The sequence below is a fragment of the Bolinopsis microptera genome, chromosome 4 (genome assembly GCF_026151205.1).
Source record: "Bolinopsis microptera isolate Bmic1 chromosome 4, MBARI_Bmic_1.0, whole genome shotgun sequence".
In the NCBI taxonomy this organism is placed as follows: Eukaryota; Metazoa; Ctenophora; class Tentaculata; order Lobata; family Bolinopsidae; genus Bolinopsis; species Bolinopsis microptera.
Genome location: NC_087075.1, coordinates 5,583,298 through 5,604,738, shown reverse-complemented (window position 1 = coordinate 5,604,738; position 21,441 = coordinate 5,583,298). Strand labels below are relative to the sequence as shown.

The window sequence follows — 21,441 nt, the reverse complement described above, 5'->3', positions numbered from 1 at the left end:
AATCAGAGTTAACTGTATACTTTAGTATTCTGATACTTTGAACCTGTACCAGCACCATGTAAGTAGCACGAGCGACTCTTGCATCCATCAATACTAGTAACAATCTCTGAAACAGATATCCACACTAGAAAGCTCTCAAATGATAAGTTAAAATCCAGATCATGATAAATGTTAAGGTAAATAGTGTAACATCTGGTCACCACAGTGTCGATCTTACATCACTTGCTGTAGCTGCACAGTCATCCAAAGTGTACTCATCATTTTGACATAGAAAGAAGCTTGAAACACAACTCATTTTGCATCACAAGGTTTGCAGTTGGGTCCCAATCCCCCGTTCTGCGAGAACCAGCCTGGATTGCAGGGAGCTGAAATTGTGTGTCTTATTTTTATACTCATACTATATTATTTATAATGCTTACTACACTCTTTAAAAATTCACCGGCTAACTCGGGACGTCAAGCTTTAACTCTATCCCACAGGGGGATTTCGTAACCGAGAAGAATATAGTATTTTGAATGAGTTCTCTCAAATAAAGGACCACTTTAAATGCTTGTAATATGATTTTTTATTGAGACGAACAAAGACTGTATTACATGATAAAACTTACTTGTGCATTCTGTTCTTTCTTCGTTAGAAACCGTTCCAGTCGGACACACATTGCAGGATACTGTTCCGGTATTAGGCTGAACGTTACCTTCTTCACACACTTTACAGGCTCGTGTTTTGTATGCTGCGTATGTTCCCTAGAAATGAGGAGTACAATCAGTTTCTGATTATTCTTAGATGAGATGTGTAGTATGGACTAACTAAAGATGCAAGGTATAACGAATGGGAACCTATAATTTGGGAAAATAATGTATCCTTTTAGAGCCATGAAAAGAACACAAGGCCAGCTGATTATAACTATTTACTAACCGGTTGACACTGAATGCAGGTCTCAGATCCCTCACTAGCAGCAACATAACCATCAGCACAGACTTCACAGCTGGTTTCTCCTGACTGTCCTGTCTGATCATTGTACTTCCCTGCAGGACACTTCTCACAACTAGTTGTACTAAGTTCGTACTGACCCTGTAACAGCAGATAAATAACACTTACAATTTGCAATGATGGGAAAGTAACCTCAAAACTTAACATCACCAATTCGCCATGAAGGGGATGGTAACTTTACCACAAATCCCCAATTCGTAAACAAGCACAAACTTACTTAATTGGTATGTGTTAATCTAGTGAATATAAAGAATATATTTTCCTTACCACTGGACATTCCGTACATTCGGACAAGCCCTCTGTTTCAGTCATGTGACCAACTTCACATTCAGAACATTCGGTCGCTCCTTCAGCACTGGAGAACTTTCCGCTTGGACATTCAACGCAGGAACCCTGTCCTGAATTTTCTTGGTAGTATCCCTGAAAATTTGTGGGTTAATGAATGAATAATGAATGAAAGAAACAGACGAATGTCACGGATGATAATTTTTTTTATTTGGCAGATAATTATTATGTATTTTTCTTATAATGGAAATCCCAAGCTACCTCAACTCTTAAGTAAAATTAAGACTCCTACTTTACTTACAGGGCTGCATTTAGTACACTCTGAACTTTTAACTGCACTGTAACTTCCAGCTTCACAATCCTGACAAGCCCCACCATTAGCACTACTCTGGAATTTCCCCGCCCCGCAATCAACACATGCAGTTCTTTCAACGTTTGCTTCTTGACCCTGAAAAGATGTTTTAGATAATTTGATATTCCCTGTCAATAGCATGTGTCCATAGCACGTGTCAGTAACACGTGTCAATAACAAGTGGACTGATCTGCTTTCACTTTACTAGAAATTACCTTCAACTTTATTTGCGTGTCTTTTAGGGGGGCAGGGGGTCTTTATGACATTTCTCTCGAAATTTATTTTATAGTTTTTTTTGATAGAAGGGAGTGATATCTATCAGTTCCTTTTAGTCCCATGACAAAATGTTGTTCCTAGCCGAAGTTATGGCCGGTCAAAGGTCAGCGCTCATGTGTAATTGTATTGCATGAGCGATTTTCAATCGCGTGCCCTGAAAATCGAGTCTAAAAAAATATGTGAAGCTACCTTATCACACTGCGTACACGTCGTTGCTCCTTCAGCAGAGATTTCTCCATCTTCACAAGGATCACATGATAGCTGTCCAGCAGCCGCTTGATAGTAACCTGCCGGACAATTCTCACAGGCTTTATCTTTCCTATTTTCGTAAGTTCCCTGAGGATATGAAGTAAAAGTAAATTTTAAATTGTTCAGAAAATAGGTGGAGAGTTACCAAGGCTAGCTGGAGTTTCAATGTATAACAACTTGGCACCTATAATTCAGGATAAAGATTCAGGGCCAGAACCATAACATGAACCTTGCTGACTGTAGACTATAATTACTAACCGGTAGACACTGAGTGCAGGTCTCAGATCCCTCACTTGCAGCAACATAACCTTCAGCACAGTCTTCACAGCTGCTTTCTCCTGACTGTCCTGTCTGATCATTGTACTTCCCTGCAGGACACTTCTCACAACTTGTCTTACTAAGTTCGTACTGACCCTGTAACAGCAGATAAATAACACTTACAATTTGCAATGATGGGAAAGTAACCTCAAAATTTAACATCGCCAATTCGCCCTGTTAAGGGGATGGTAACTTTACCACAAATCCCCAATTCGTAAACAAGCACAAACTTACTTAATTGGTATGTGTTAATCTAGTGAATATAAAGAAGATATTTTCCTTACCACTGGACATTCCGTACATTCGGACAAGCCCTCTGTTTCAGTCACGTGACCAGCTTCACATTCAGAACATTGGGTCGCTCCTTCAGCACCGGAGAACTTTCCGCTTGGACATTCAACGCAGGAACCCTGTCCTGAATTTTCTTGGTAGTATCCCTGAAAATTGGTGGGTTAATGAATGAATAATGAATGTGAGAATAAGATTACATTAACAAATATGTCACAGACGATCAATTTCTTTAAATATCTTGAATTTCTTTTATAAAAGAAATTGAAAGAATATATATACTGGAAACCACAAGCTAACACAACTCGCAATCAAACTAACTCCTTTTACACTTACAGGGCTGCATTTAGTACAATCTGAACTTTTAACTGCACTGTACGATCCAGCTTCACAATCCTGACAAGCCCCACCATTAGCACTACTCTGGAATTTCCCCGCCACGCAATCAACACATAAAGTTCTTTCAACGTTTGCTTCTTGACCCTGTGAAGTTGTTTTAGATAATTTGATATTCCCTGTCAATAGCATGTGTCCATAGCACGTGTCAGTAACACGTGTCAATAACAAGTGGACTGATCTGCTTTCACTTTACTAGAAATTACCTTCAACTTTATTTGCGTGTCTTTTAGGGGGGCAGGGGGTCTTTATGACATTTCTCTCGAAATTTATTTTATAGTTTTTTTTGATAGAAGGGAGTGATATCTATCAGTTCCTTTTAGTCCCATGACAAAATGTTGTTCCTAGCCGAAGTTATGGCCGGTCAAAGGTCAGCGCTCATGTGTAATTGTATTGCATGAGCGATTTTCAATCGCGTGCCCTGAAAATCGAGTCTAAAAAAATATGTGAAGCTACCTTATCACACTGCGTACACGTCGTTGCTCCTTCAGCAGAGATTTCTCCATCTTCACAAGGATCACATGATAGCTGTCCAGCAGCCGCTTGATAGTAACCTGCCGGACAATTCTCACAGGCTTTATCTTTCCTATTTTCGTAAGTTCCCTGAGGATATGAAGTAATAGTAAATTTTAAATTGTTTAGAAAATAGGTGGAGAGTTACCAAGGCTAACTGGAGTTTCAATTTATAGCAGCTTGGCACCTATAATTCAGGAAATTAGTATAATGAACCAGGGAAATCAGTGCCAGAACCAGAACATGAACCTTGCTGACTGTAGACTATAACTAAGGGGTCGTTCACATATTACGTAATCAGCCGAGGAGGGGGGGTTTCAAATGCTTACGGTTGATTACGGGGGGGGGGGGGGGGGGGGGGGGGGTTTGTCGTTTATTACGTAATCAAAATTTTAATTTTTTACCGATTTTCGTTAATTATGTAATCAAAATTTTCGTTTTTTAAACCAATTTTCGTTTAGTAAGTGTTTTGCGATTATTTCATTCATTAATCCGTTGTGATAGCTTTTAATAAATAAATGGCTTAACATGAACATGTAATAGATAGTAATAAAATTAAATCAGTAATAAAATTAAATCAGTAATAAAATTAAATCAACGACAAAATTACACAATATCTTGATTACGGGGGGGGGGGGGGGGGGGGGGGAGAGGGGGGGTCAAACCTTGGGGGTTCGGTCTTGATTACGGTTGATTACGGAGGGGGGGGGGGGGGTAAAAATTGCCAAAATATTGATTACGTAATATGTGAACGACCCCTAACCGGTCGACATGGAGTGCAGGTCTCAGATCCCTCACTAGCAGCAACATAACCATCAGCACAGACTTCACAGCTGCTTTCTCCTGACTGTCCTGTCTGATCATTGTACTTCCCTGCAGGACACAGCTCACAACTTGTCTTACTAAGTTCGTACTGACCCTGTAACAAGTACAGGTCAGTAATACGTACAATTAGGAAAGACGGCAAATTCACTTAAAATCAGAAGATTCCCAAATCGCCATTGATGGGAACCATACAACTTAAAAGCATAAATACCATAAATATTCGTAGCACAAATTATCTAACTCAGCACGTTTTAATCTAGTGAATATAAATAAGATATTTTCCTTACCACTGGACACTCCATACATACGGACAAACTCTCTGTTATAGTCACGTGACCAGGTTCACATTCAGAACATTCCGTCGCTCCTTCAACATCGGGGTACTTTCCGCTTTGACATTCATCACAGGAACCCTGTCCTGAATTTTCTTGGTAGTATCCCTGTAAATGTATGGGTTAATTAATGAATAATGAGTGTTAGAATGAGATTACATTAACAAATATGTCACAGACGATCAATTTCTTTAAATTTCTTGAATTTCTTTTATAAAAGAAATTAAAAGAATATATATATACTGAAAACCACAAGCTAACACAACTAGCAATCAAACTGACTCCTTTTACACTTACAGCGCTGCATTTAGTACAATCTGAACTTTTTAATGCACTGTAAGTTCCAGGTTCACAATCCTGACAAGCCCCACCATCAGCACTACTCTGGAATTTCCCCGCCACGCAATCAACACATGCAGTTCTTTCAACGTTAGCTTCTTGACCCTGTGGAGATGTTTTAGATAATTTGTCATTCCCTGTCAATAACACGTGTCGACTGATTTGCTTTCACTATACTAGAAATTACCTTAAACTTTATTTGCGTGTGTTTTAACCTGTAACTAGCATATTAACGTAACTCACCTGTTCACAAGGGTCGCACTTGTCCCTTCCTGTAGTTACAGTGATAGTTCCTACTCCGCAGAGAAGACAAGTTTCTTTTCCTTGTTCAGGCTGATATCTCCCAGCTACACAAGGATCACAAGCAGTGTTATCAGAGTTTGGTTCTTCTCCCTAAATGGAAAAAGTAGATATCAAAATAATGTCACATCTAAAATATATAAAATTGATTACAAAACTGAAAGATCTAACGGCAACATCTGAGCAAGTTGCACTATAAGATCAAAGGCTAACTGGAGTTTCAATTTATAACAACTTGGCACCTATAATTCAGGAAATTAGTATAAAGAACCAGGGAAATCGCGGCTAGAACCAGAACATGAACCTTGCTGACTGTAGACTATAACTAACCGGTTGACACTGAGTACAGGTCTCAGAACCCTCACTAGCAGCAATATAACCTTCAGCACAGACTTTACAGCTGCTATCTCCTGACTGTCCTGTCTGATCATTGTACTTCCCTGCAGGACACTGCTCACAACTTGTCATACTAAGTTCGTAGCGACCCTGTAACAAATGTAATAAATAACACACAATAATAATAATAATATTTTAACTCAAGAAAAAACACATTGAGTTAGTGAGCGGTAACAAGATGAACGGAAATTTTAAAAATAAAATAAGAAACTAACCACGGGGCATTCTGTGCAAACAGACGCTCCAGCAGCAGACATCCATCCAGAATTACATGGAATACAGTCGTTGTCAGATATCCCTCGTTTTTTACCAGCAGGGCAGTCTTCACAAGTATTACCAGTACTATCTCGTATCTTGCCCTGGTATTTAGCTTTTAAGACCAAACACAACAACGGTTCATTATTTTACAGCCGAAATAAGAAAATTACAGTTCGATATATTATGATGACTACATTCCACTTACCTTCTTCAACGTCAGACTTTCTATTTTGTTCCGTGGTGTACTCCTTCATATGGAGTGCAGCTGTGACAGTGTCCGAACTCTCTGGCTGGGTTCGGGTTCCGTCAGGGCAATTCTCTACATTCAACTTTTATACATTTTGGGTGATCAGTTACGCGTCCGCAAGTGGGCAGTCGCTCGTCCAGGGTTATGCAGGGTTAGTTTCAGTATCAGCACAATTCTGACATAATTAATTATTCCTGTCCTGAAAGAAATAAACAGGTTTCAAATACAATAAGAAAGTATAAGACTATAGGAGTCCTCCATCTCTGAGAAACCGAAATATATTTGTCATCATCAGAAAACTTCTCTGAACCCAAATAGCGTCTAGCAAAAAGGACTCTACAGTGGAAATAACATCTAAAACCCAAATTAAGGATATCATTCGGGGTCGTTCACATTTAATTTACGTAATCACTTTTTGAACAAATTTTTTTTTAAAAAAAAACCCCCCCCCCCCCTCGTGTTCGTTTTATCCATAGGTTTTGTATCAAAATTAGGTTCTTTTGCGGATAGTCAAAACGCGACAACTAGCGCTGGATGCGACAACTAGCGCTAGCATGCGCTAGTTGTCGCCATCCAGCGCTAGTTGTAGTATTTCCAGCGTGGATAAGCTGGCCAGCGCAAAATATTATGTTCGATAATTGTCGCTATCCAGCGCTGGTTTCGCCCATCCAGCGCGAGTTGTCGCCATCCAGCGCTAGTTGTCGCTATCCAGGCGCTAGTTGACGCTGGCTATGCGACACTGTCGCACGCGATAGTTTGCGATGCAGCGCAACTGGCCATCGCAGGAAAACAGTTCGATAAACTAGCGCTGGATGGCGACAAAAACTAGCGTGGATTGTGCGACAAAACTAGCGCTGGCCAGCGCTAAGCAATAGCCAGCGCTGGCCATCGATATCTAGCGCAATATTTTTTGCGATATTATCGTCGCTAGCGCGAACCAAGCGCTGGCCAGCGCTGGCAGGCTAGCTTGCGCTAACCAGCGCTAGCCAGCGCTAACCAGCGCTAGCCAGCGCTAACCAGCGCTAACAGCGCTAGGCCAGCGCTTAGCCAGGCGCTGGCCAGCGCTAACAGCGTAACAGCGCTAGCCTGCGCAATGTTCAAAATCATTTATTGCGATATTACTGGATGATGTTAATCACTTTACACTCGAACTGTCACGTGACTTTTTAACCCCATTCTCTGACTCTAGTGGTTCTGTACGACTTTTTGAAACCTAAACCTCTATAAATCTGTTCCCACCTAACCCTAACCCAATCCATAAAAAAACATATGCTGAAACCCAACCCTAACGGAAAATTAGATTAACTTCTAATCGGTCATTAATCACGTGATCGATACCGTTTTTCGCATTATCTGTCAGAGAGAGCATTTTAACCCTATGTCATGGGGGTTGACGAATATAGCGTCCGAAAATACATTGCATCGATTGAAGTTGGTTACACTTACAAAAACCATGGGGGCCCGTTTAGTACATTCTCGAAGATCGACTGTAGAGTGATTTAGGCACGCTCGAATATTAGTATTACTCGTCAGCCAGCGCTGTCCAGCGCAATATAGTTGCGTATTATTCGTCAGCCTTATTAGCGCTGGCCAGCGCTGGTTAGCGCTGGTAGCGCTGGTTAGCGTGGTTTAGCGTGGTTTAGCGCTGGCTAGCGCTGGTTGCGCTGGATAGCGCTTGGGTTAGCGCTGGCTAGCGTGGTTTAGTGCTGTGTTAGCGCTGGTCGCGGCTGGCTAGCGCTATTGACGAGGTAATAGCGCAAAAATTTTGCGGCTGGATATCGATGGCCAGCGCTGGCCAGCGCTGGCTATCGCTTGCGCTGGCCAGCGCTTGGCCAGCGCTAGTTGTCGCTAGCCAGCGATAGTTGGCGCTATCCAGCGCAGTTATCGAAACTGTTTCTGCGATGGCCAGTTGCGCTGGCCATCGCAAACGATCGCGTGCGACAGTGTCGCTTTTGCAGCGACAACTAGCGCTGGATAGCGACAACTGCGCTGGATGGCGGTAACTAGACGCTGGAATGGCGACCAACAGCGCTGGTTAGCGAATTATCGACATATATATTTTGCGCTGGCCAGCGTTTATTTTCCAGCGCTGGATAGCGACAAACTACGCTGGGGATGGCGACAAAACTAGCGGCTGGATAGCGCTGTTGTCGCATCCAGCGCTAGTTGTCGCGTTGTGACTATCGCAAAAGACCCAAAATTACATAGCGCAATCATTTGAAATCTCTCCTCCCCCCTCCCTCTCGGCGATTACGTTATTTGTGAGCAAACCACTGAACCCTTCTCACCAAACTGATAGTACTCACAGCTGGACACTTGACCACAAGTTCCTTGTCAGCGAGGTTAAACTGTCGGAAGCAGCCACGACTGACAACTCGTTCAGCTTCGTGTGGTATATTGTCCTCGTGTAGAAGATCTTTTTGCTCTTCGTTGTCACATGGTGCAAGCTTTAGTTGTTCTGGGTTGAAGTGAAGTTGTTCGTGCGGTCGTGTGAACCTGAGAAGAGAGGGATCATATTTTTCTTTAGTGCTCCTGACATTGAGGTTCAGATCAGATCACAATCGTTGAAGTTCCTATTCATAACTTAATTACACTACAGTGTACTTTCTACTGATTCAATTGATAAAATTGAAATTTTGCTTTAAAGCCAGAAGTAGAAATTGTTATTAAAAGAGGATTGTGGGCTGTTACATACCATCATCACAAACTTTACAGCCATCTTTGGCCGTGTCACTGTGAGCACCGGTATATTCGTTGTAGTATCCCAAACCGCAGGGATAGGTTTCTGAAATTAATTACTAATTACTAATTGATTACTCTGTTAGCATATTTTTCTAGAGGTGTTATTCTGGTTTACTCATGAGTAAAATAGTTATACTAGATAAGTACTAAGTAGATAAGAATGAGGTTATTATGATCTTTATAGTCATTTGAGACCCTTGGCTGACCCTACTTACCAAGTTTTCACCCACGACAACTCAGCAAGCCCTCCCGACCCAGGATCCTTTCCACTTGATGATGACCTCTGTTGCGGAAAGTCTTTCCTGGCAGATGAACTCGTAACTATCCGTACCATCACTGAGAGGGTCATCAGCTGTACATGGGACCTCTTCGTTCAGGTTATTTATGGGCATCTGATTATTTGGCATTGGTCTTTTACGTACACCTGAAATATGAGCTTGTCAGCAACATTGTCTACAAAAAATTGTCGATGTTATCATTTTTATGTTGAATTACATTTATCCGAAAAGGGTATTAGTAAAAAGCATCTTCAAATCCTCCTTAGTTTCTGTAATGTGTTTACACAAATTAATTGACTAACGTTATTACCTTCCACCTGCAATGGAGATTTCAGCGCGTTGCTGCAGAGAGGATAACTTTAGATCCCTTGCCTTTCATCCATTTAAAGTGACGGGGCGTCATTACTGCTCACTGGCCTTTTCCAAAGTGCATATCTTTTAATATACAACCGTGCTGTCATTAATGATTTCGGCAGTTGTTCCAGAGAGCTTCTCGAATCCGTTTAAGTTTCTGGTTGGGTTTTTAATATACAATCGCGCGAGAAAATAATCTTATTTCAGAGAAAATCGCAAATGACGCTTCACAATCAATCAGTCAAACGTACTGATACCTCGGGCTATTTTATTAACATTGCTCTTGAGGGTAGTTTTTATTTTGCCCCCATTTTTATTGGTGATATCGCTAAAAATTATGTGGACCCCGTGTGGATTGTATGCATGAAACTGCATATACAACAACACCCAGCTAGGCTAAGGTATTATAGTCATGTAGAGTAATAAATAGTTCAGACAATAGTTCTCCAGTTTCTTCTGAACATTTCACTTTCAGCTTGTTATATTGTTGAGACTACATCGACTCAACAAGATAGACAACTCAATACATTCAAACCCTGTTCAGCGCAAAATCTTCAACTTCAGAGCCGCAATATGTGATAATAAAATGAATAGGATTCAAATTGGAGGGCTGGATGGTAAAATAGGGAGCTAAGGTCGAAACGGCAAACGCCGGTACGGCTATGAATTTACCTGACGTTATGAAAAAAAGACATCTAATGCGCCAATAAATCATAACAATAACCCCCCCCCCCCCCCCCCACCCACATGATATCTTGGCAATGTGCCAATAAATCATAACAATAACACCCCCAGATGACGGAGGAAGATAATAACTTCCTGTGGAAGAACCGAGTCCACTGCAGATCCTACCCTCACTCTCTCCCCAAGCTCGTGTTGTCCACCAGTATGGACTCTTTGGAAAAGTCCACTCAGCTCTATACTCTGCTATTAGATTGGCCTCCTATTAGTGTGGTTACTGCGCTGCAGTGTTTTCTACATGACATAAATGACCCTCATATTAGGGAGGTAGGTTGTGATTTTAGGAGAAATTTTATTTGTATTAATTAATTATATAATTAATTAATAGATATTGACATTCTTTGTATACCCTGTTAGAAACAGCCGAACCAGAAATTTTTTGCCGAACGCGAACAAACCGAACCGAACTTTCAGTTGTTTCCTAATATCTTGCTTGGTGTTTTGGCTCAATCATAAAGACTGGATCCCATATTGCAAAATACAGGAAAATGTTACGACTATAGTAATAGTATTAATACATGATATTACTATTAATATTTGAAATTATGATGATATTTTATTATCCTTTCAGTTTGCAGTGTACTCACTCGACACACTGCTACCAGATGACATGGTCTGTCTATACCTGTTACAGTTGGTAGAGTGTATTAAATACGACCTGTACTTGGACTGTGCACTTACACGGTTAGTTTTATAGTTCTTTCAATCAAATTTCTGATTGTTTCTGAATAGACTCGGTGAAGACAGATTCTAATGGAAATAAATAGCTGAATAACGTATCGACATTTCTACGCCATACTCATATTCTCAAATTATTTGTTATATAGTAGTGTTGAAAGTATTAAAAAGAAAAAACTATCAAATCATGAGACTCAATAACACTACACGAATCCACCAGGTTAGTATTTTTCGCTGATAACTCGTCAGGGATGTATTTTAACCCTATGTCATCTGGAGTGAATCAGCGTTCAAAAGTATTTCTAGTTTCAGTGTAGAGTGATTAAGCACGCTCGCCAAAAATAGATGTGACGCATCATGTCGAAGAATACAATATTTTAGTCATAAGTTTTACGTAGTTACAAGTTTATACACTATATACTAGTAAACTATATATCTTTGGAGAACCCGGTAGATGTCCTTGCTGTACGGCAGTGTTAAACAAGGAACTGAACCTGAGGGGTTCCGTTCAGGCCCTTCACACTTTGTTTCTGTCTAATTCTAATGTACCGTCACAATAATGACTTTAATATACTATACTAACCGTCTAAACATATTCCCTTATTCTAAAAATCTAATGTATCTTTAAAATATATAGCTAAGTATAACTCATGAAGCTGCGACATGATATAAATTGATAGGTTTCTGAATAATATCTGGAAAAACAACATAAGATCAAATAGTTCAATAGATTACCTGATAGTAACTGTGCGATGATCACTATTTCATACACGTAGAAATATCCCTGCTTATTTATTTCTACAGTGTCTCCAAGTTTACACCCGGAGCTGGAGGGGACATAATCTCCAGGCTCCGTGTTTTCATGGTACACTGTGAGGGGATATCCATTACACTGCCCTCCCTCACAGGTACACGAGTCTCTAGAGCAGGTGTGAGTGTTCTTTGCGGACCGATAGGAATAATAATGCACTACCTGCTTAATGCAGTGTTCCTTTTCTAGAGATGCTTTAAACCAGGCGTTACTATCCCCTCCTGGTACTGTATAAGCTAAGGTGTTCAGGTCCCTGTCTATAGCCATATCTGCTCCATACTTAGCCACGTCATTATTCGCAGTCGCAGACTGAGACACAGAGTCAGGTTTTATCTCTCCTGGTACCTTTGGTCTTAGAGCACCTGAAGTAGTGAAAATTTCACATTGTGATCATACTGTTTTCAATCGTTCAAATTAGGGAAAAAGCTGGATTTTACCTCATGATTATAACCAAGCTTGTATAAATCCTGAAATTGGAGAACTTACTCAAATCTAATTGAATAATGGCACTAATGAATATCATTCAAAGTACAGATATAACCACTAATTCAAGTGTATCACTGATTCACTTTTACCTTTAAGGGGGGACCAAAGCAATGTCGTAATGATGATCAAAGTTGCCGTCATGTTCGGGTTTCATATGTCTTAATATCCTAATTAAATATATGTAGCTTATTAGAAATTATTTGCCTTATATTTAATATTTTAACAAAAGTTGTGTTTTGATGTTTAATGAGTAATGACCTGACGGCATTTTAACACAAACTAATACTGTTAAAGTCTTGTTGTATTATTATATCTGCCGTTTTCTGACAAAAGTGCTTAAGTAACACAGGGTTCATTTTGTGCAAATTGACTTTAAAGATTTCAATTCTGTAATTGCTCTGGGCTAGCTACTGTCCAATTTAAACTGCACCCACTATGTTTCTAAGGTACTTTGTCGACTTTTGAGACTTATGACAAGGTTTCATCATCCTAACTTCTCGGAAAGTGCCTCAAAATCACAAATTATAGTTTGAATTTCTTAGAAGAGTGCTTAAGTACAGTCACATCGGCAAATACTACATGTTCTGATGAAAATGACCCGTTCAAACCATTGGTCATCGAAAGTAAAACGAAAAATTAGCCTAAAACTGTTGTGATGAAACATTGGTTGTAAATAGGGGACACGCTGAAATAGAAAAGTTGAAATTTCGTTTTCTGAGAAAAGTGCTTAAGTACAGCCACATCAGCAAAAGCTCCATGTTCTGATGAAAATGACCCGTTCAAACCATTGGTCATCGAAAGTAAAACGAAAAACTAGCCTAAAACTGTTGTGATGAAACATTGGTTGTAAATAGGGGACACGCTGAATTAGAAAATTTAAAAATTTCGTTTTCTGAGAAAAGTGCTTAAGTACAGCCACATTAGTGGAACTTTATCTGCGATAATTCTGAACTAAAATTTTACGACAAATTGATTGGTGGTGGTTTAAGAACACGAAAACACTCCCGTCTCCCCAGCGGATTAAAAAATAGTCGGAATTCTACCAGCATTTCAACGAAGAGTTGATTGGTGAAAGTACGGGATAATAATAAATAAGTTTCTTTCTTTAGAAATTAAATTAAAACTCAGATGAGGCTTTCTTCATAAAGACCAATGATTTGCGAATTATTGATATAATCGTAACGTGAGGCAAAGAAAAACAAGCGTATAAAAATGTAACATAATTGTAAGTAATGCTGTACATAAATAAATGGTAAATAATACAAGAAATAGATGATTTTTAGTCAAACACTCGATTAAGATCTGTTATATCTGTACTATCAAGCAAGTTCATCCAGAATACCCTACTACTCGGGGCCATAAGCCTGCACAGTTTACGTATATAATGTCTTGTTTTTTGGGAGTAGCTATCCCCCGGGGCTCTTGATCCTGGGCGAAAGCTATTTTGCAACCTATGGAAATGAGTCTCTCGTCTTTTTGTCTGAGAAATGGAGTGAAATGAAAGGAAACCTCGTCATGATTTGTTATCCATTCCATTTCTACAGACCCACGCTGGAAACTTACAACTTTAACATCTTTAGTTTTTTAGTTGCTTGTTCCGTAGGACCTTGGCCACGATTCAAAGTCTGTGCAGTTCATGCTTATCGCAGTACTTACCTGTTCAACTGCCTGAACAAAGTCCTTATAATCATGAAGTTGACCTGATTGTTTAATGGACAACTCCACTTTATGGTGGAATGAGTCTGCACTCATAAAGGTGTGCACTGGCTTTAGATACTTGACCGTTATCTTGTCCAGGTCAACATCTGGGCTGTACTGTTGATAATTGAACATAGGGCAGTAAATAAAGTCCAATCTCCCTGCCAACTGGCAAAATGTTGTATTGCTCTTATCCAAGTCGAGGACACATTGAACTCATCTTTCCTTCCTGCGATTGACTCATTCCAAAGAATCGCTAAACTTAAAGGAGCTCCGTCTGACCCCAGCCTCGCGAAGGTCTCGTTAAATGTGACAAGGCGTCTTGTAAAAATCGCCTCCTTGTACTCCGGCATGCGTGGTAATAAAAGAACTTTCTCCATATCAACAGAGAAGGAGCAGTGAAGCAAATCGCTTCTATCTCTTTGGTAATGTTCCCTTGCCTGTCGATAATCCCGCCATTTTAAAGCAAATTATGACGTATATTTTGAAACGTTCTGCATTGACAAATCGGCAATTTTGACGGCGAAGCTAGCGTTTCTGAAGTTTATGACCATCACCAATCGATCCGCCGTGAAAATTTAGATTTGTTAGTACCGATTATATAGTTTCAGTTGGCAGAATCAACATTTAATTAAACGTATAATGGCACTTAAGCACTTTTGTGAGAAAACGAGCCCGTTTTCACAAAAGTGCTTAAGTGACATAAATTGTTTTCTCCCAGGCCAAGAGACCCACGATCACCAAATTGCCGTCACTAGGCCAGTTTTGGACGTAGAAAACAATGCCACCATTTTCAGTTCCCGAAATGGCACCATTTTTGAAATAAACGGCACCCGTTTTCCAAAATGTTACTTAAGCACTTTTCTCAGAAAAATGACCATTTTTTGCATTTTAGGGGGTTCCAAAAAGGGGGTTTTGGGGGGTCGGCGAATGTATCCAATGGTCCTCAGGGATAGTTCTTGACCCAAAAACAAAAGTTAGACCAAAAAACCCGAAATTTCCAAAATGTTACTTAAGCACTTTTGTCAGAAAACGGCAGATATTATAGGGTTACTCATAGGAGACGATAGCTATATAGTATATAATTTATGTGCGATAGCTACAAATAATTTTTTGGTGAAAAAACGTTAATTTTTGTAAAATATTCGTCGTTGTTTGACATTAAAGTACAAATTCTTACCTTCGTTCGTATCAGCACTTGCAGTCCCAACTAAGAAGAGAAACAAAAACAATTTCAACATTCCTAATTTTAGAAGATTGGGTATTAACTGAGCTACAGATCAGAGAAACGCATGAGGGACACAGTTCAGGGAGGTTGAAGCAATTAGAATAATTATTATCAAATACAAATTCTAAACAAGGGATAGTTAAAACGAACGTGCTAAATCACTCTACACTCGAACTTCGAGATTTTTCTTAAAGGACCCCCAACCGTTGAAACCTACTTAACTCGATGTAATTTGAACGGTCTATCGATGTATTTTTGAGCGCTGATCCCAAATCAACCCACCTGACACAGGGTTAAAATGCTCCCCTGGCGAGTTATTGACGAAAAACTGTTTTTGATCACGTGACTTGACCAAATAAGGAGATTGTTATATTGTCTTGTTAGGGTTAAGGTTTCAGCATATGCTTCAGTTAGGGTAAGGGTTAGGGTTTTATATAGTCCCTGAAGACCATTTAGAGAACTTGTTTACTGTTTAAGTGAGTCACGTGATATTATAGTGTAGAGTGATTGGTGATCATCCAGTTAAAAACAATGCCCAAGTCAAACTTCACTGTAGTTTCTACCAATTTTGAATTTCTCTTATCATAAGCTAAATTACGGTCAAAGCAAACAAAAATGTAAACGTAGTTTTGGGCTGCCTTAAAGTTAAAACGAGAGCACAGTCTCAGCTGACCTATCCTCAAGTGTGCTGCGCATGTCACGTCATTAGCTCTCGCCAGGGTTCTCGCTGGATAATTTTGTAGTTTCATTGTTTTTGAAGAGTAATCGACGATTAACCCAAGGACATAGGACAGCTCATTGCTGAATTATTCAATAGCTCGGGGACTCTTGGTCTCTTCCGGGGTCCCTTAACTACTACTATAGGTGTAAGAAATACTGTTATAAATGTCAAAGCATTACCACATTGTATAGAACATTTTATAGTGGAGTAATTAATTAAATAGAGAGATATAGAGAGAGAATGGGAGAAAGAACCCAAGGAATTTTATGATCGTTCAACGATGTCATCTCTCCTATTGGAGACTCAAAAATAGCCTACCTAAAGATAAGATACTTGTTTGAGTGACCATGGAGGTTTGTTATACGAGGGTGAAGTGTTTGATATTAAGAGTTACAAGTTGGTTCGTCCGCACTAAATTAAGTTAAATGATAAACGTACCTTTCAAGGCAATGTCATTTTACCGTGCCTCTATACAACGGGAACGGGATTCAACTCCCGGAGTTACAAGGATTATCGATTAAACGCGAAATTTATACTATAAATTCCCTTCACCCAAGATTCCCTGTAAACGGGGTACGCTGGTAACAGTGCAAGGAACACAAAGATAACAAGGAATAGTAATACAAAGTAAATAAACATAAGTGATATATACCTGATCAGTATAAATGTGACATATAACATGACATTATGATAATGTCGAGGAATAAAATATTTTAGTCACAAGTTTTACGTAGTGTTAAGTAGTTACAAGTTTTATACACTATATACTAGTAAACTATATACTATACTAACCGTCTTAACATATTCTCTTATTCTAATGTAGCTTTAAAATATATTATATATTGCAATCTCGAAATTCTCATTTTGCTCTGTGGTTTAGTTACCAAAGTATCTCGCGCTAATTGAAACGAGAAGTTCGCAGTATCTATTCCTCGTACATGACATAAATATTAATTTAAGAGTTTAGATAATAATCTTATGAAGTTGGTATTAAGGTGTTAACATACCTATGATATCACAAAGTGGTGCATCATAGACAAGACCAACTATCTCTCCATCCATACACCTTGCTTTACCTTCTCTGTTGATAAACCCTGCATCGCATTTTACCGTCATCAGTGTTCCATTTGCTACAGGAAGTCCAGGCTCCGTTGATACGACGTTCTTCAGGCTCAGATCCTCGCAATTACCTTCGGTAGATATTATAATTTTATAATGTCGTTTTTTCGCGCAACTAGTAAACTGTCGTGAAATATCGTCTTAACCTAATGTCACTTTAAAATATATAGCTAAGTATAACTCACGAAGCTGCGACATGATATAAATTGATAGGTTTCTGAATAATATCTGGAAAAACAACATAAGATCAAATAGTTCAATAGATTACCTGATAGTAATTGTGCGATGATCACTATTTCATACACGGAGACATATTTCTGCCTATATATTTCTACAGTGTCTCCAAGTTTACAACCAGAAGGGACATAGTCTCCAGGTTCCGTGTTTTCATGGTACACTGTGAGGGAATACACATCACACCCTCCTCCCTCACAGGTATACGAGTCTCTAACGCAGGTGTAAGTTCTCTTGGACTGTGAGGACCTATAATGCACCACCTGCTTAATGCAGTGTTCCTTATCTAGAGATGCTCTAAACCAGGCCTCACTATCTCCTACTGGTTTTGCTAAAGCCCGGGTGTCCAGGTCCCTGTCTATAGCATTATCTGCTCCATACTGATCCACGTTATCACTCGCAGTCGTAGACTGAGACACAGAGGCAGGTTTTATCTCTCCTGGTACCTTTGGTCTTAGAGCACCTGAAGTAGTGAAAACGTCACATTGTGATCATACTGTTTTCAATCGGTCAAATGAGAGAAATAGCTGCATTTTACATCATGATTATAACCAAACTTGTATAAATCCTGAAATTGGAGAACTTACTCAAATCTAATGGAATAATGGCACTAATAAATATCATTCAAATTACAGATATAACCACTAATTCAAGTGTATCATTGGTTCACTTTTACCTTTGAGGGGGGACCACAGCAATGTCGTTATGGGGGGGGGGGGGGGCAATGGCATAAATGGAGAAAATGGAGAATTACTCATAGGTTTTTCCATTTTTTCCATAGAAATAGTCTCCATTTTATGCCATTTTATGCCATTTTATGCCATTGAAAACCTGAAAAATTTAGAATTTCGAGAAAAATTATTTAAAAAAAAGATGTTTTCGGCCAATAATGAACAGGGTAACATGAAGTTATTTTCGATACGTACCTCCCGTATCGAGAGCTCCCGATTCCGAGCTCGTGTTGCAAAGGGGAGGCCTGCCTTCCGAGATCGCATTACCTCGAGTCCAAAATTGTGTATCGAGGGGAAGGTGTGGACTTCGAAAAACCGAAAAAATAATTTCGGAAAATAATGAACAGGGTAGCATGAAACGTGGAGAAAAGCGGTTTTCAGAAAAAAATTTGACCGAAAAAATATTTTCGGCTTATAATGAACAAGGTAGCATAAAACAAGGAGAAAAGTGTTTTTCAGAAAGAGTTTTTTTCAGAAAAAAATGCAGGCCTCTCCTTTGCAACACGAGCTCGGAATCGGGACCTCTCGATACGAGAGGTACGTATCGAGAATGACTCGGGCCGAAAATTTTCTAAGTCAACATTTTTCAAAGTTGATAAAGTCCAATGCGTGACGAAAATTTGGTTTTACAGTTTACTTAGTTCCTTGTTTCACTTTGTTCGCAGTTTTATTTCGGGAGACGTGAAGTCTCAAATGAAAGCTAAAGTCAAAGTTTTTCTAAAAACCGCTTTTCTCCACGTTTCATGCTACCCTCTTCATTATTAGCCGAAAATATTTGTTTGGTTTTTCGGTTTATCGAAGTCTGCACCTACCCCTCGATACACAAATTTGGACTCGAGGCTTCCCCCTGGTAATACGATCTCGGAAGGCAGGCCTCCCCTTTGCAGTGCGAGCTTGTTTCGACTTTCGAGGATGTAGGTTTCACTTCTCAGTGCCTATTACTCTCCCCTATTACTCACTCGGCACTCCTGCTGTAGCCTGTAAAAATAACTTTACACTAAGCTTGAGTAATTATGAGTTTGCCTGAAGTGTGCCTCTACTAACCTAGTATAAGCATCTAGTAGCCTACTATGAGCTTTCATAAGCTTGTTACGACCCTAGTAAGCGTAAATGAACATGTTAGGATGTCCAATTTAGGTGTTAAATGGTGTTAAAGATGAAATTTCGAAGACAAAATTCATGGCATTAAATGGAGAAAATGGAGAATTACTCATGGGTTTTTCCATTTTCTCCATAGAAAAAGTCTCCATTTTATGCCATTGCCGCCTCCCCCTTCTCAGATTCTCATATCCATCAGTATCGTAAAGTAGTAGTAAATATTCTCATATATAATTCTAAAAATGATTTTACTTAGGCCATAGTTGTCGTCAGAATATTAGGAGGTTGCTTGAAATTCTATAAAATGTATATTGTAAATAATAATTAGTTTACTACTGTTAAAGTCTTGTTGAATCATTATATTATAGGGTTACTCATAGGAGACGATAGCTATATATTTAGTATATAATTTATGTGCAAAAGCTAAAAATGATTTGGTGAAAAACAATAATTTGTCTAAAATATTTGTCGTTGTTCGACATTAAAGTACAAATTCTTACCTTCGTTCGTATCAGCACTTGCAGTCCCAAATAGGAAGAGAAACGAAAACAATTTCAACATTCCTAATTTTAGAAGATTGGTGATTAACTGAGACAGATTAGAGGGACACACAGTACAGGGAGGTTTAAGCGATTAATTTAATCATTATCAAATACAAATTCTAAACAAGGGATAGTTAAAACGAACATGCTAAATCACTCTACACTCGAATTTCGAGATTTTTCTTAAAGGACCCCAAATTGTTGAAACCTGCTTAAATCGATATAATTTGAACGGTCTATCGACGTGATGTATTTTTGAACGCCGATTCCAAATCAACCAACCTGACACAGAGTTAAAATGCTCCCCTGGCGAGTTATCGACGAAAAACTGTTTTTGATCACGTGACTTGACCAAATATTAATAAGGAGATTGGTATATTGTCTCGTTAGGATTAAGGTTTTAGCATATGCTGCAGTTAGGGATCGGGTTAGGGTAAGGTTTAGGGGTTTATATAGTCCCTCAGGCCTCAGGACCATCTATAGAACTTGTTTACTGTTCAAGTGAGTCACGTGATATTAGAGTGTAGAATGATTGGTCATCATCCAGTTAAAAACAATGCCCAAGTCAAACTTCACTGTAGTTTCTACCAATTTTAAATTTCTCTTATCATAAGCTAAATTACGCCATTACGGTCAAAGCAAACAAAAATGTACAAGTTGTTTTGGACTGCCTTAAAACGAGAGCACAGTCTCAGCTGACTTATCCTCAAGTGTGCTGCGCATGTCACGTCATTAGCTCTCGCCAGGGTTCTCGCTGGATAATTTTGTAATTGCATTGTTTTTGAAGAGTAATCGACGATTAACCCAAGGACATGGGACAGCTCATTGCTGAATTATTCAATAGCTCGGGGACTCTGGGTCTCTCCGGGGTCCCTTAGGCCTTAACTACTACTATAGGTGTAAGAAATACTGTTATAAATGTCAAAGCCTTACCAAATTGTATAGAACATCTTGTATTGGAGTAATAGAGAGATATAGAGAAAGAATGGGAGAAAGAACCCAAGGAATTTTATGATCGGTTGGGGGGGGGGGGGGGTACCAATGGCATAAATGGCATAATGGAGAATTGGCCAAACAAAATTTCCATTTATGCCATTTGATGATTTTTATGCCATTCTTCTCCATTCTATGCCATTCGAAATATGAAATTTTAAAACTTTGAACTGAGAATTTAATAACGAATAGTCTGCACCCCACTAGTACTGTCCACCTTTATCTCTATTTATTGTACTACAACATCTATTTTCACCCATTAATTTCCTCAAAATATCCCTAGCAATGGGCATTATTGATTACCTGCTGGATGCTGAAATCGTCACTTATTACCTTGGAAGTGATCAGAATGAGCAGCTGTTTGCATTTATTCGGGTTTCTTTTTCATCTGGTCGCTCAAGAAATATGGATGCGATAACTATGGCCCATGGAATGGAGAGAAAGAATGTGTACAGTGCTTTATCATTACATGAAGACACATCTGCAATTGCACATGCACGTGGAAGTACAGTTTTGCATCCTACAGTTCACCTCAAAAAGGTTAAATCTACAGGCCAGAAAGCAGAACGAGTGAAATGGACTGGTAGTATGATAAGCCTAGGCAAGTTGGCAAATTCGAGAAG

At 39.3% G+C, this 21,441-nt stretch overlaps 2 protein-coding genes across 2 annotated transcripts in view; one reads left to right on the top strand and one right to left on the bottom strand.

Annotated features, from left to right (window-relative positions):
- Positions 1–291: 291 nt before the first annotated feature.
- LOC134814393 (major surface trophozoite antigen 11-like) lies at positions 292–9,440 on the bottom strand. The gene is made up of 14 exons (XM_063822491.1): positions 9,322–9,440; positions 8,671–8,896; positions 6,075–6,218; positions 5,794–5,949; positions 5,407–5,556; positions 5,122–5,268; positions 2,755–2,907; positions 2,411–2,566; positions 2,093–2,239; positions 1,577–1,723; positions 1,258–1,410; positions 916–1,071; positions 608–743; positions 292–365 (listed from the first exon to the last, which is right to left on the bottom strand). The coding sequence occupies exons 1-14, from the start codon at positions 9,438–9,440 to the stop codon at positions 292–294; spliced, it is 2,064 nt and encodes a 687-aa protein (XP_063678561.1).
- A 1,093-nt stretch (positions 9,441–10,533) lies between these two features.
- The window catches only part of LOC134813975 (phosphatidylinositol 4,5-bisphosphate 3-kinase catalytic subunit beta isoform-like), a 37,112-nt gene continuing 26,204 nt past the window's right edge, over positions 10,534–21,441 (top strand). The window contains exons 1-2 of the mRNA XM_063821932.1: positions 10,534–10,746; positions 11,051–11,163. Coding sequence (XP_063678002.1) covers positions 10,534–10,746; positions 11,051–11,163 — 326 coding nt within the window. The remainder of the gene's footprint in view (positions 10,747–11,050; positions 11,164–21,441) is intronic.

Bases quoted from the DNA above. Each gene is read 5' to 3' on its own strand.
- LOC134814393 (XM_063822491.1), bottom strand. From the start codon at position 9,440: ATGGTACGGATAGTTACGAGTTCATCTGCCAGGAAAGACTTTCCGCAA. The intron at 6,219-8,670 runs GTGAGTACTATC...GCTAAATACCAG, and splicing joins TTGTGGTCAAGTGTCCAGCT to GGCAAGATACGAGATAGTAC. The intron at 5,950-6,074 runs GTTAGTTTCTTA...CATTTGTTACAG, and splicing joins TTTGCACAGAATGCCCCGTG to GGTCGCTACGAACTTAGTAT.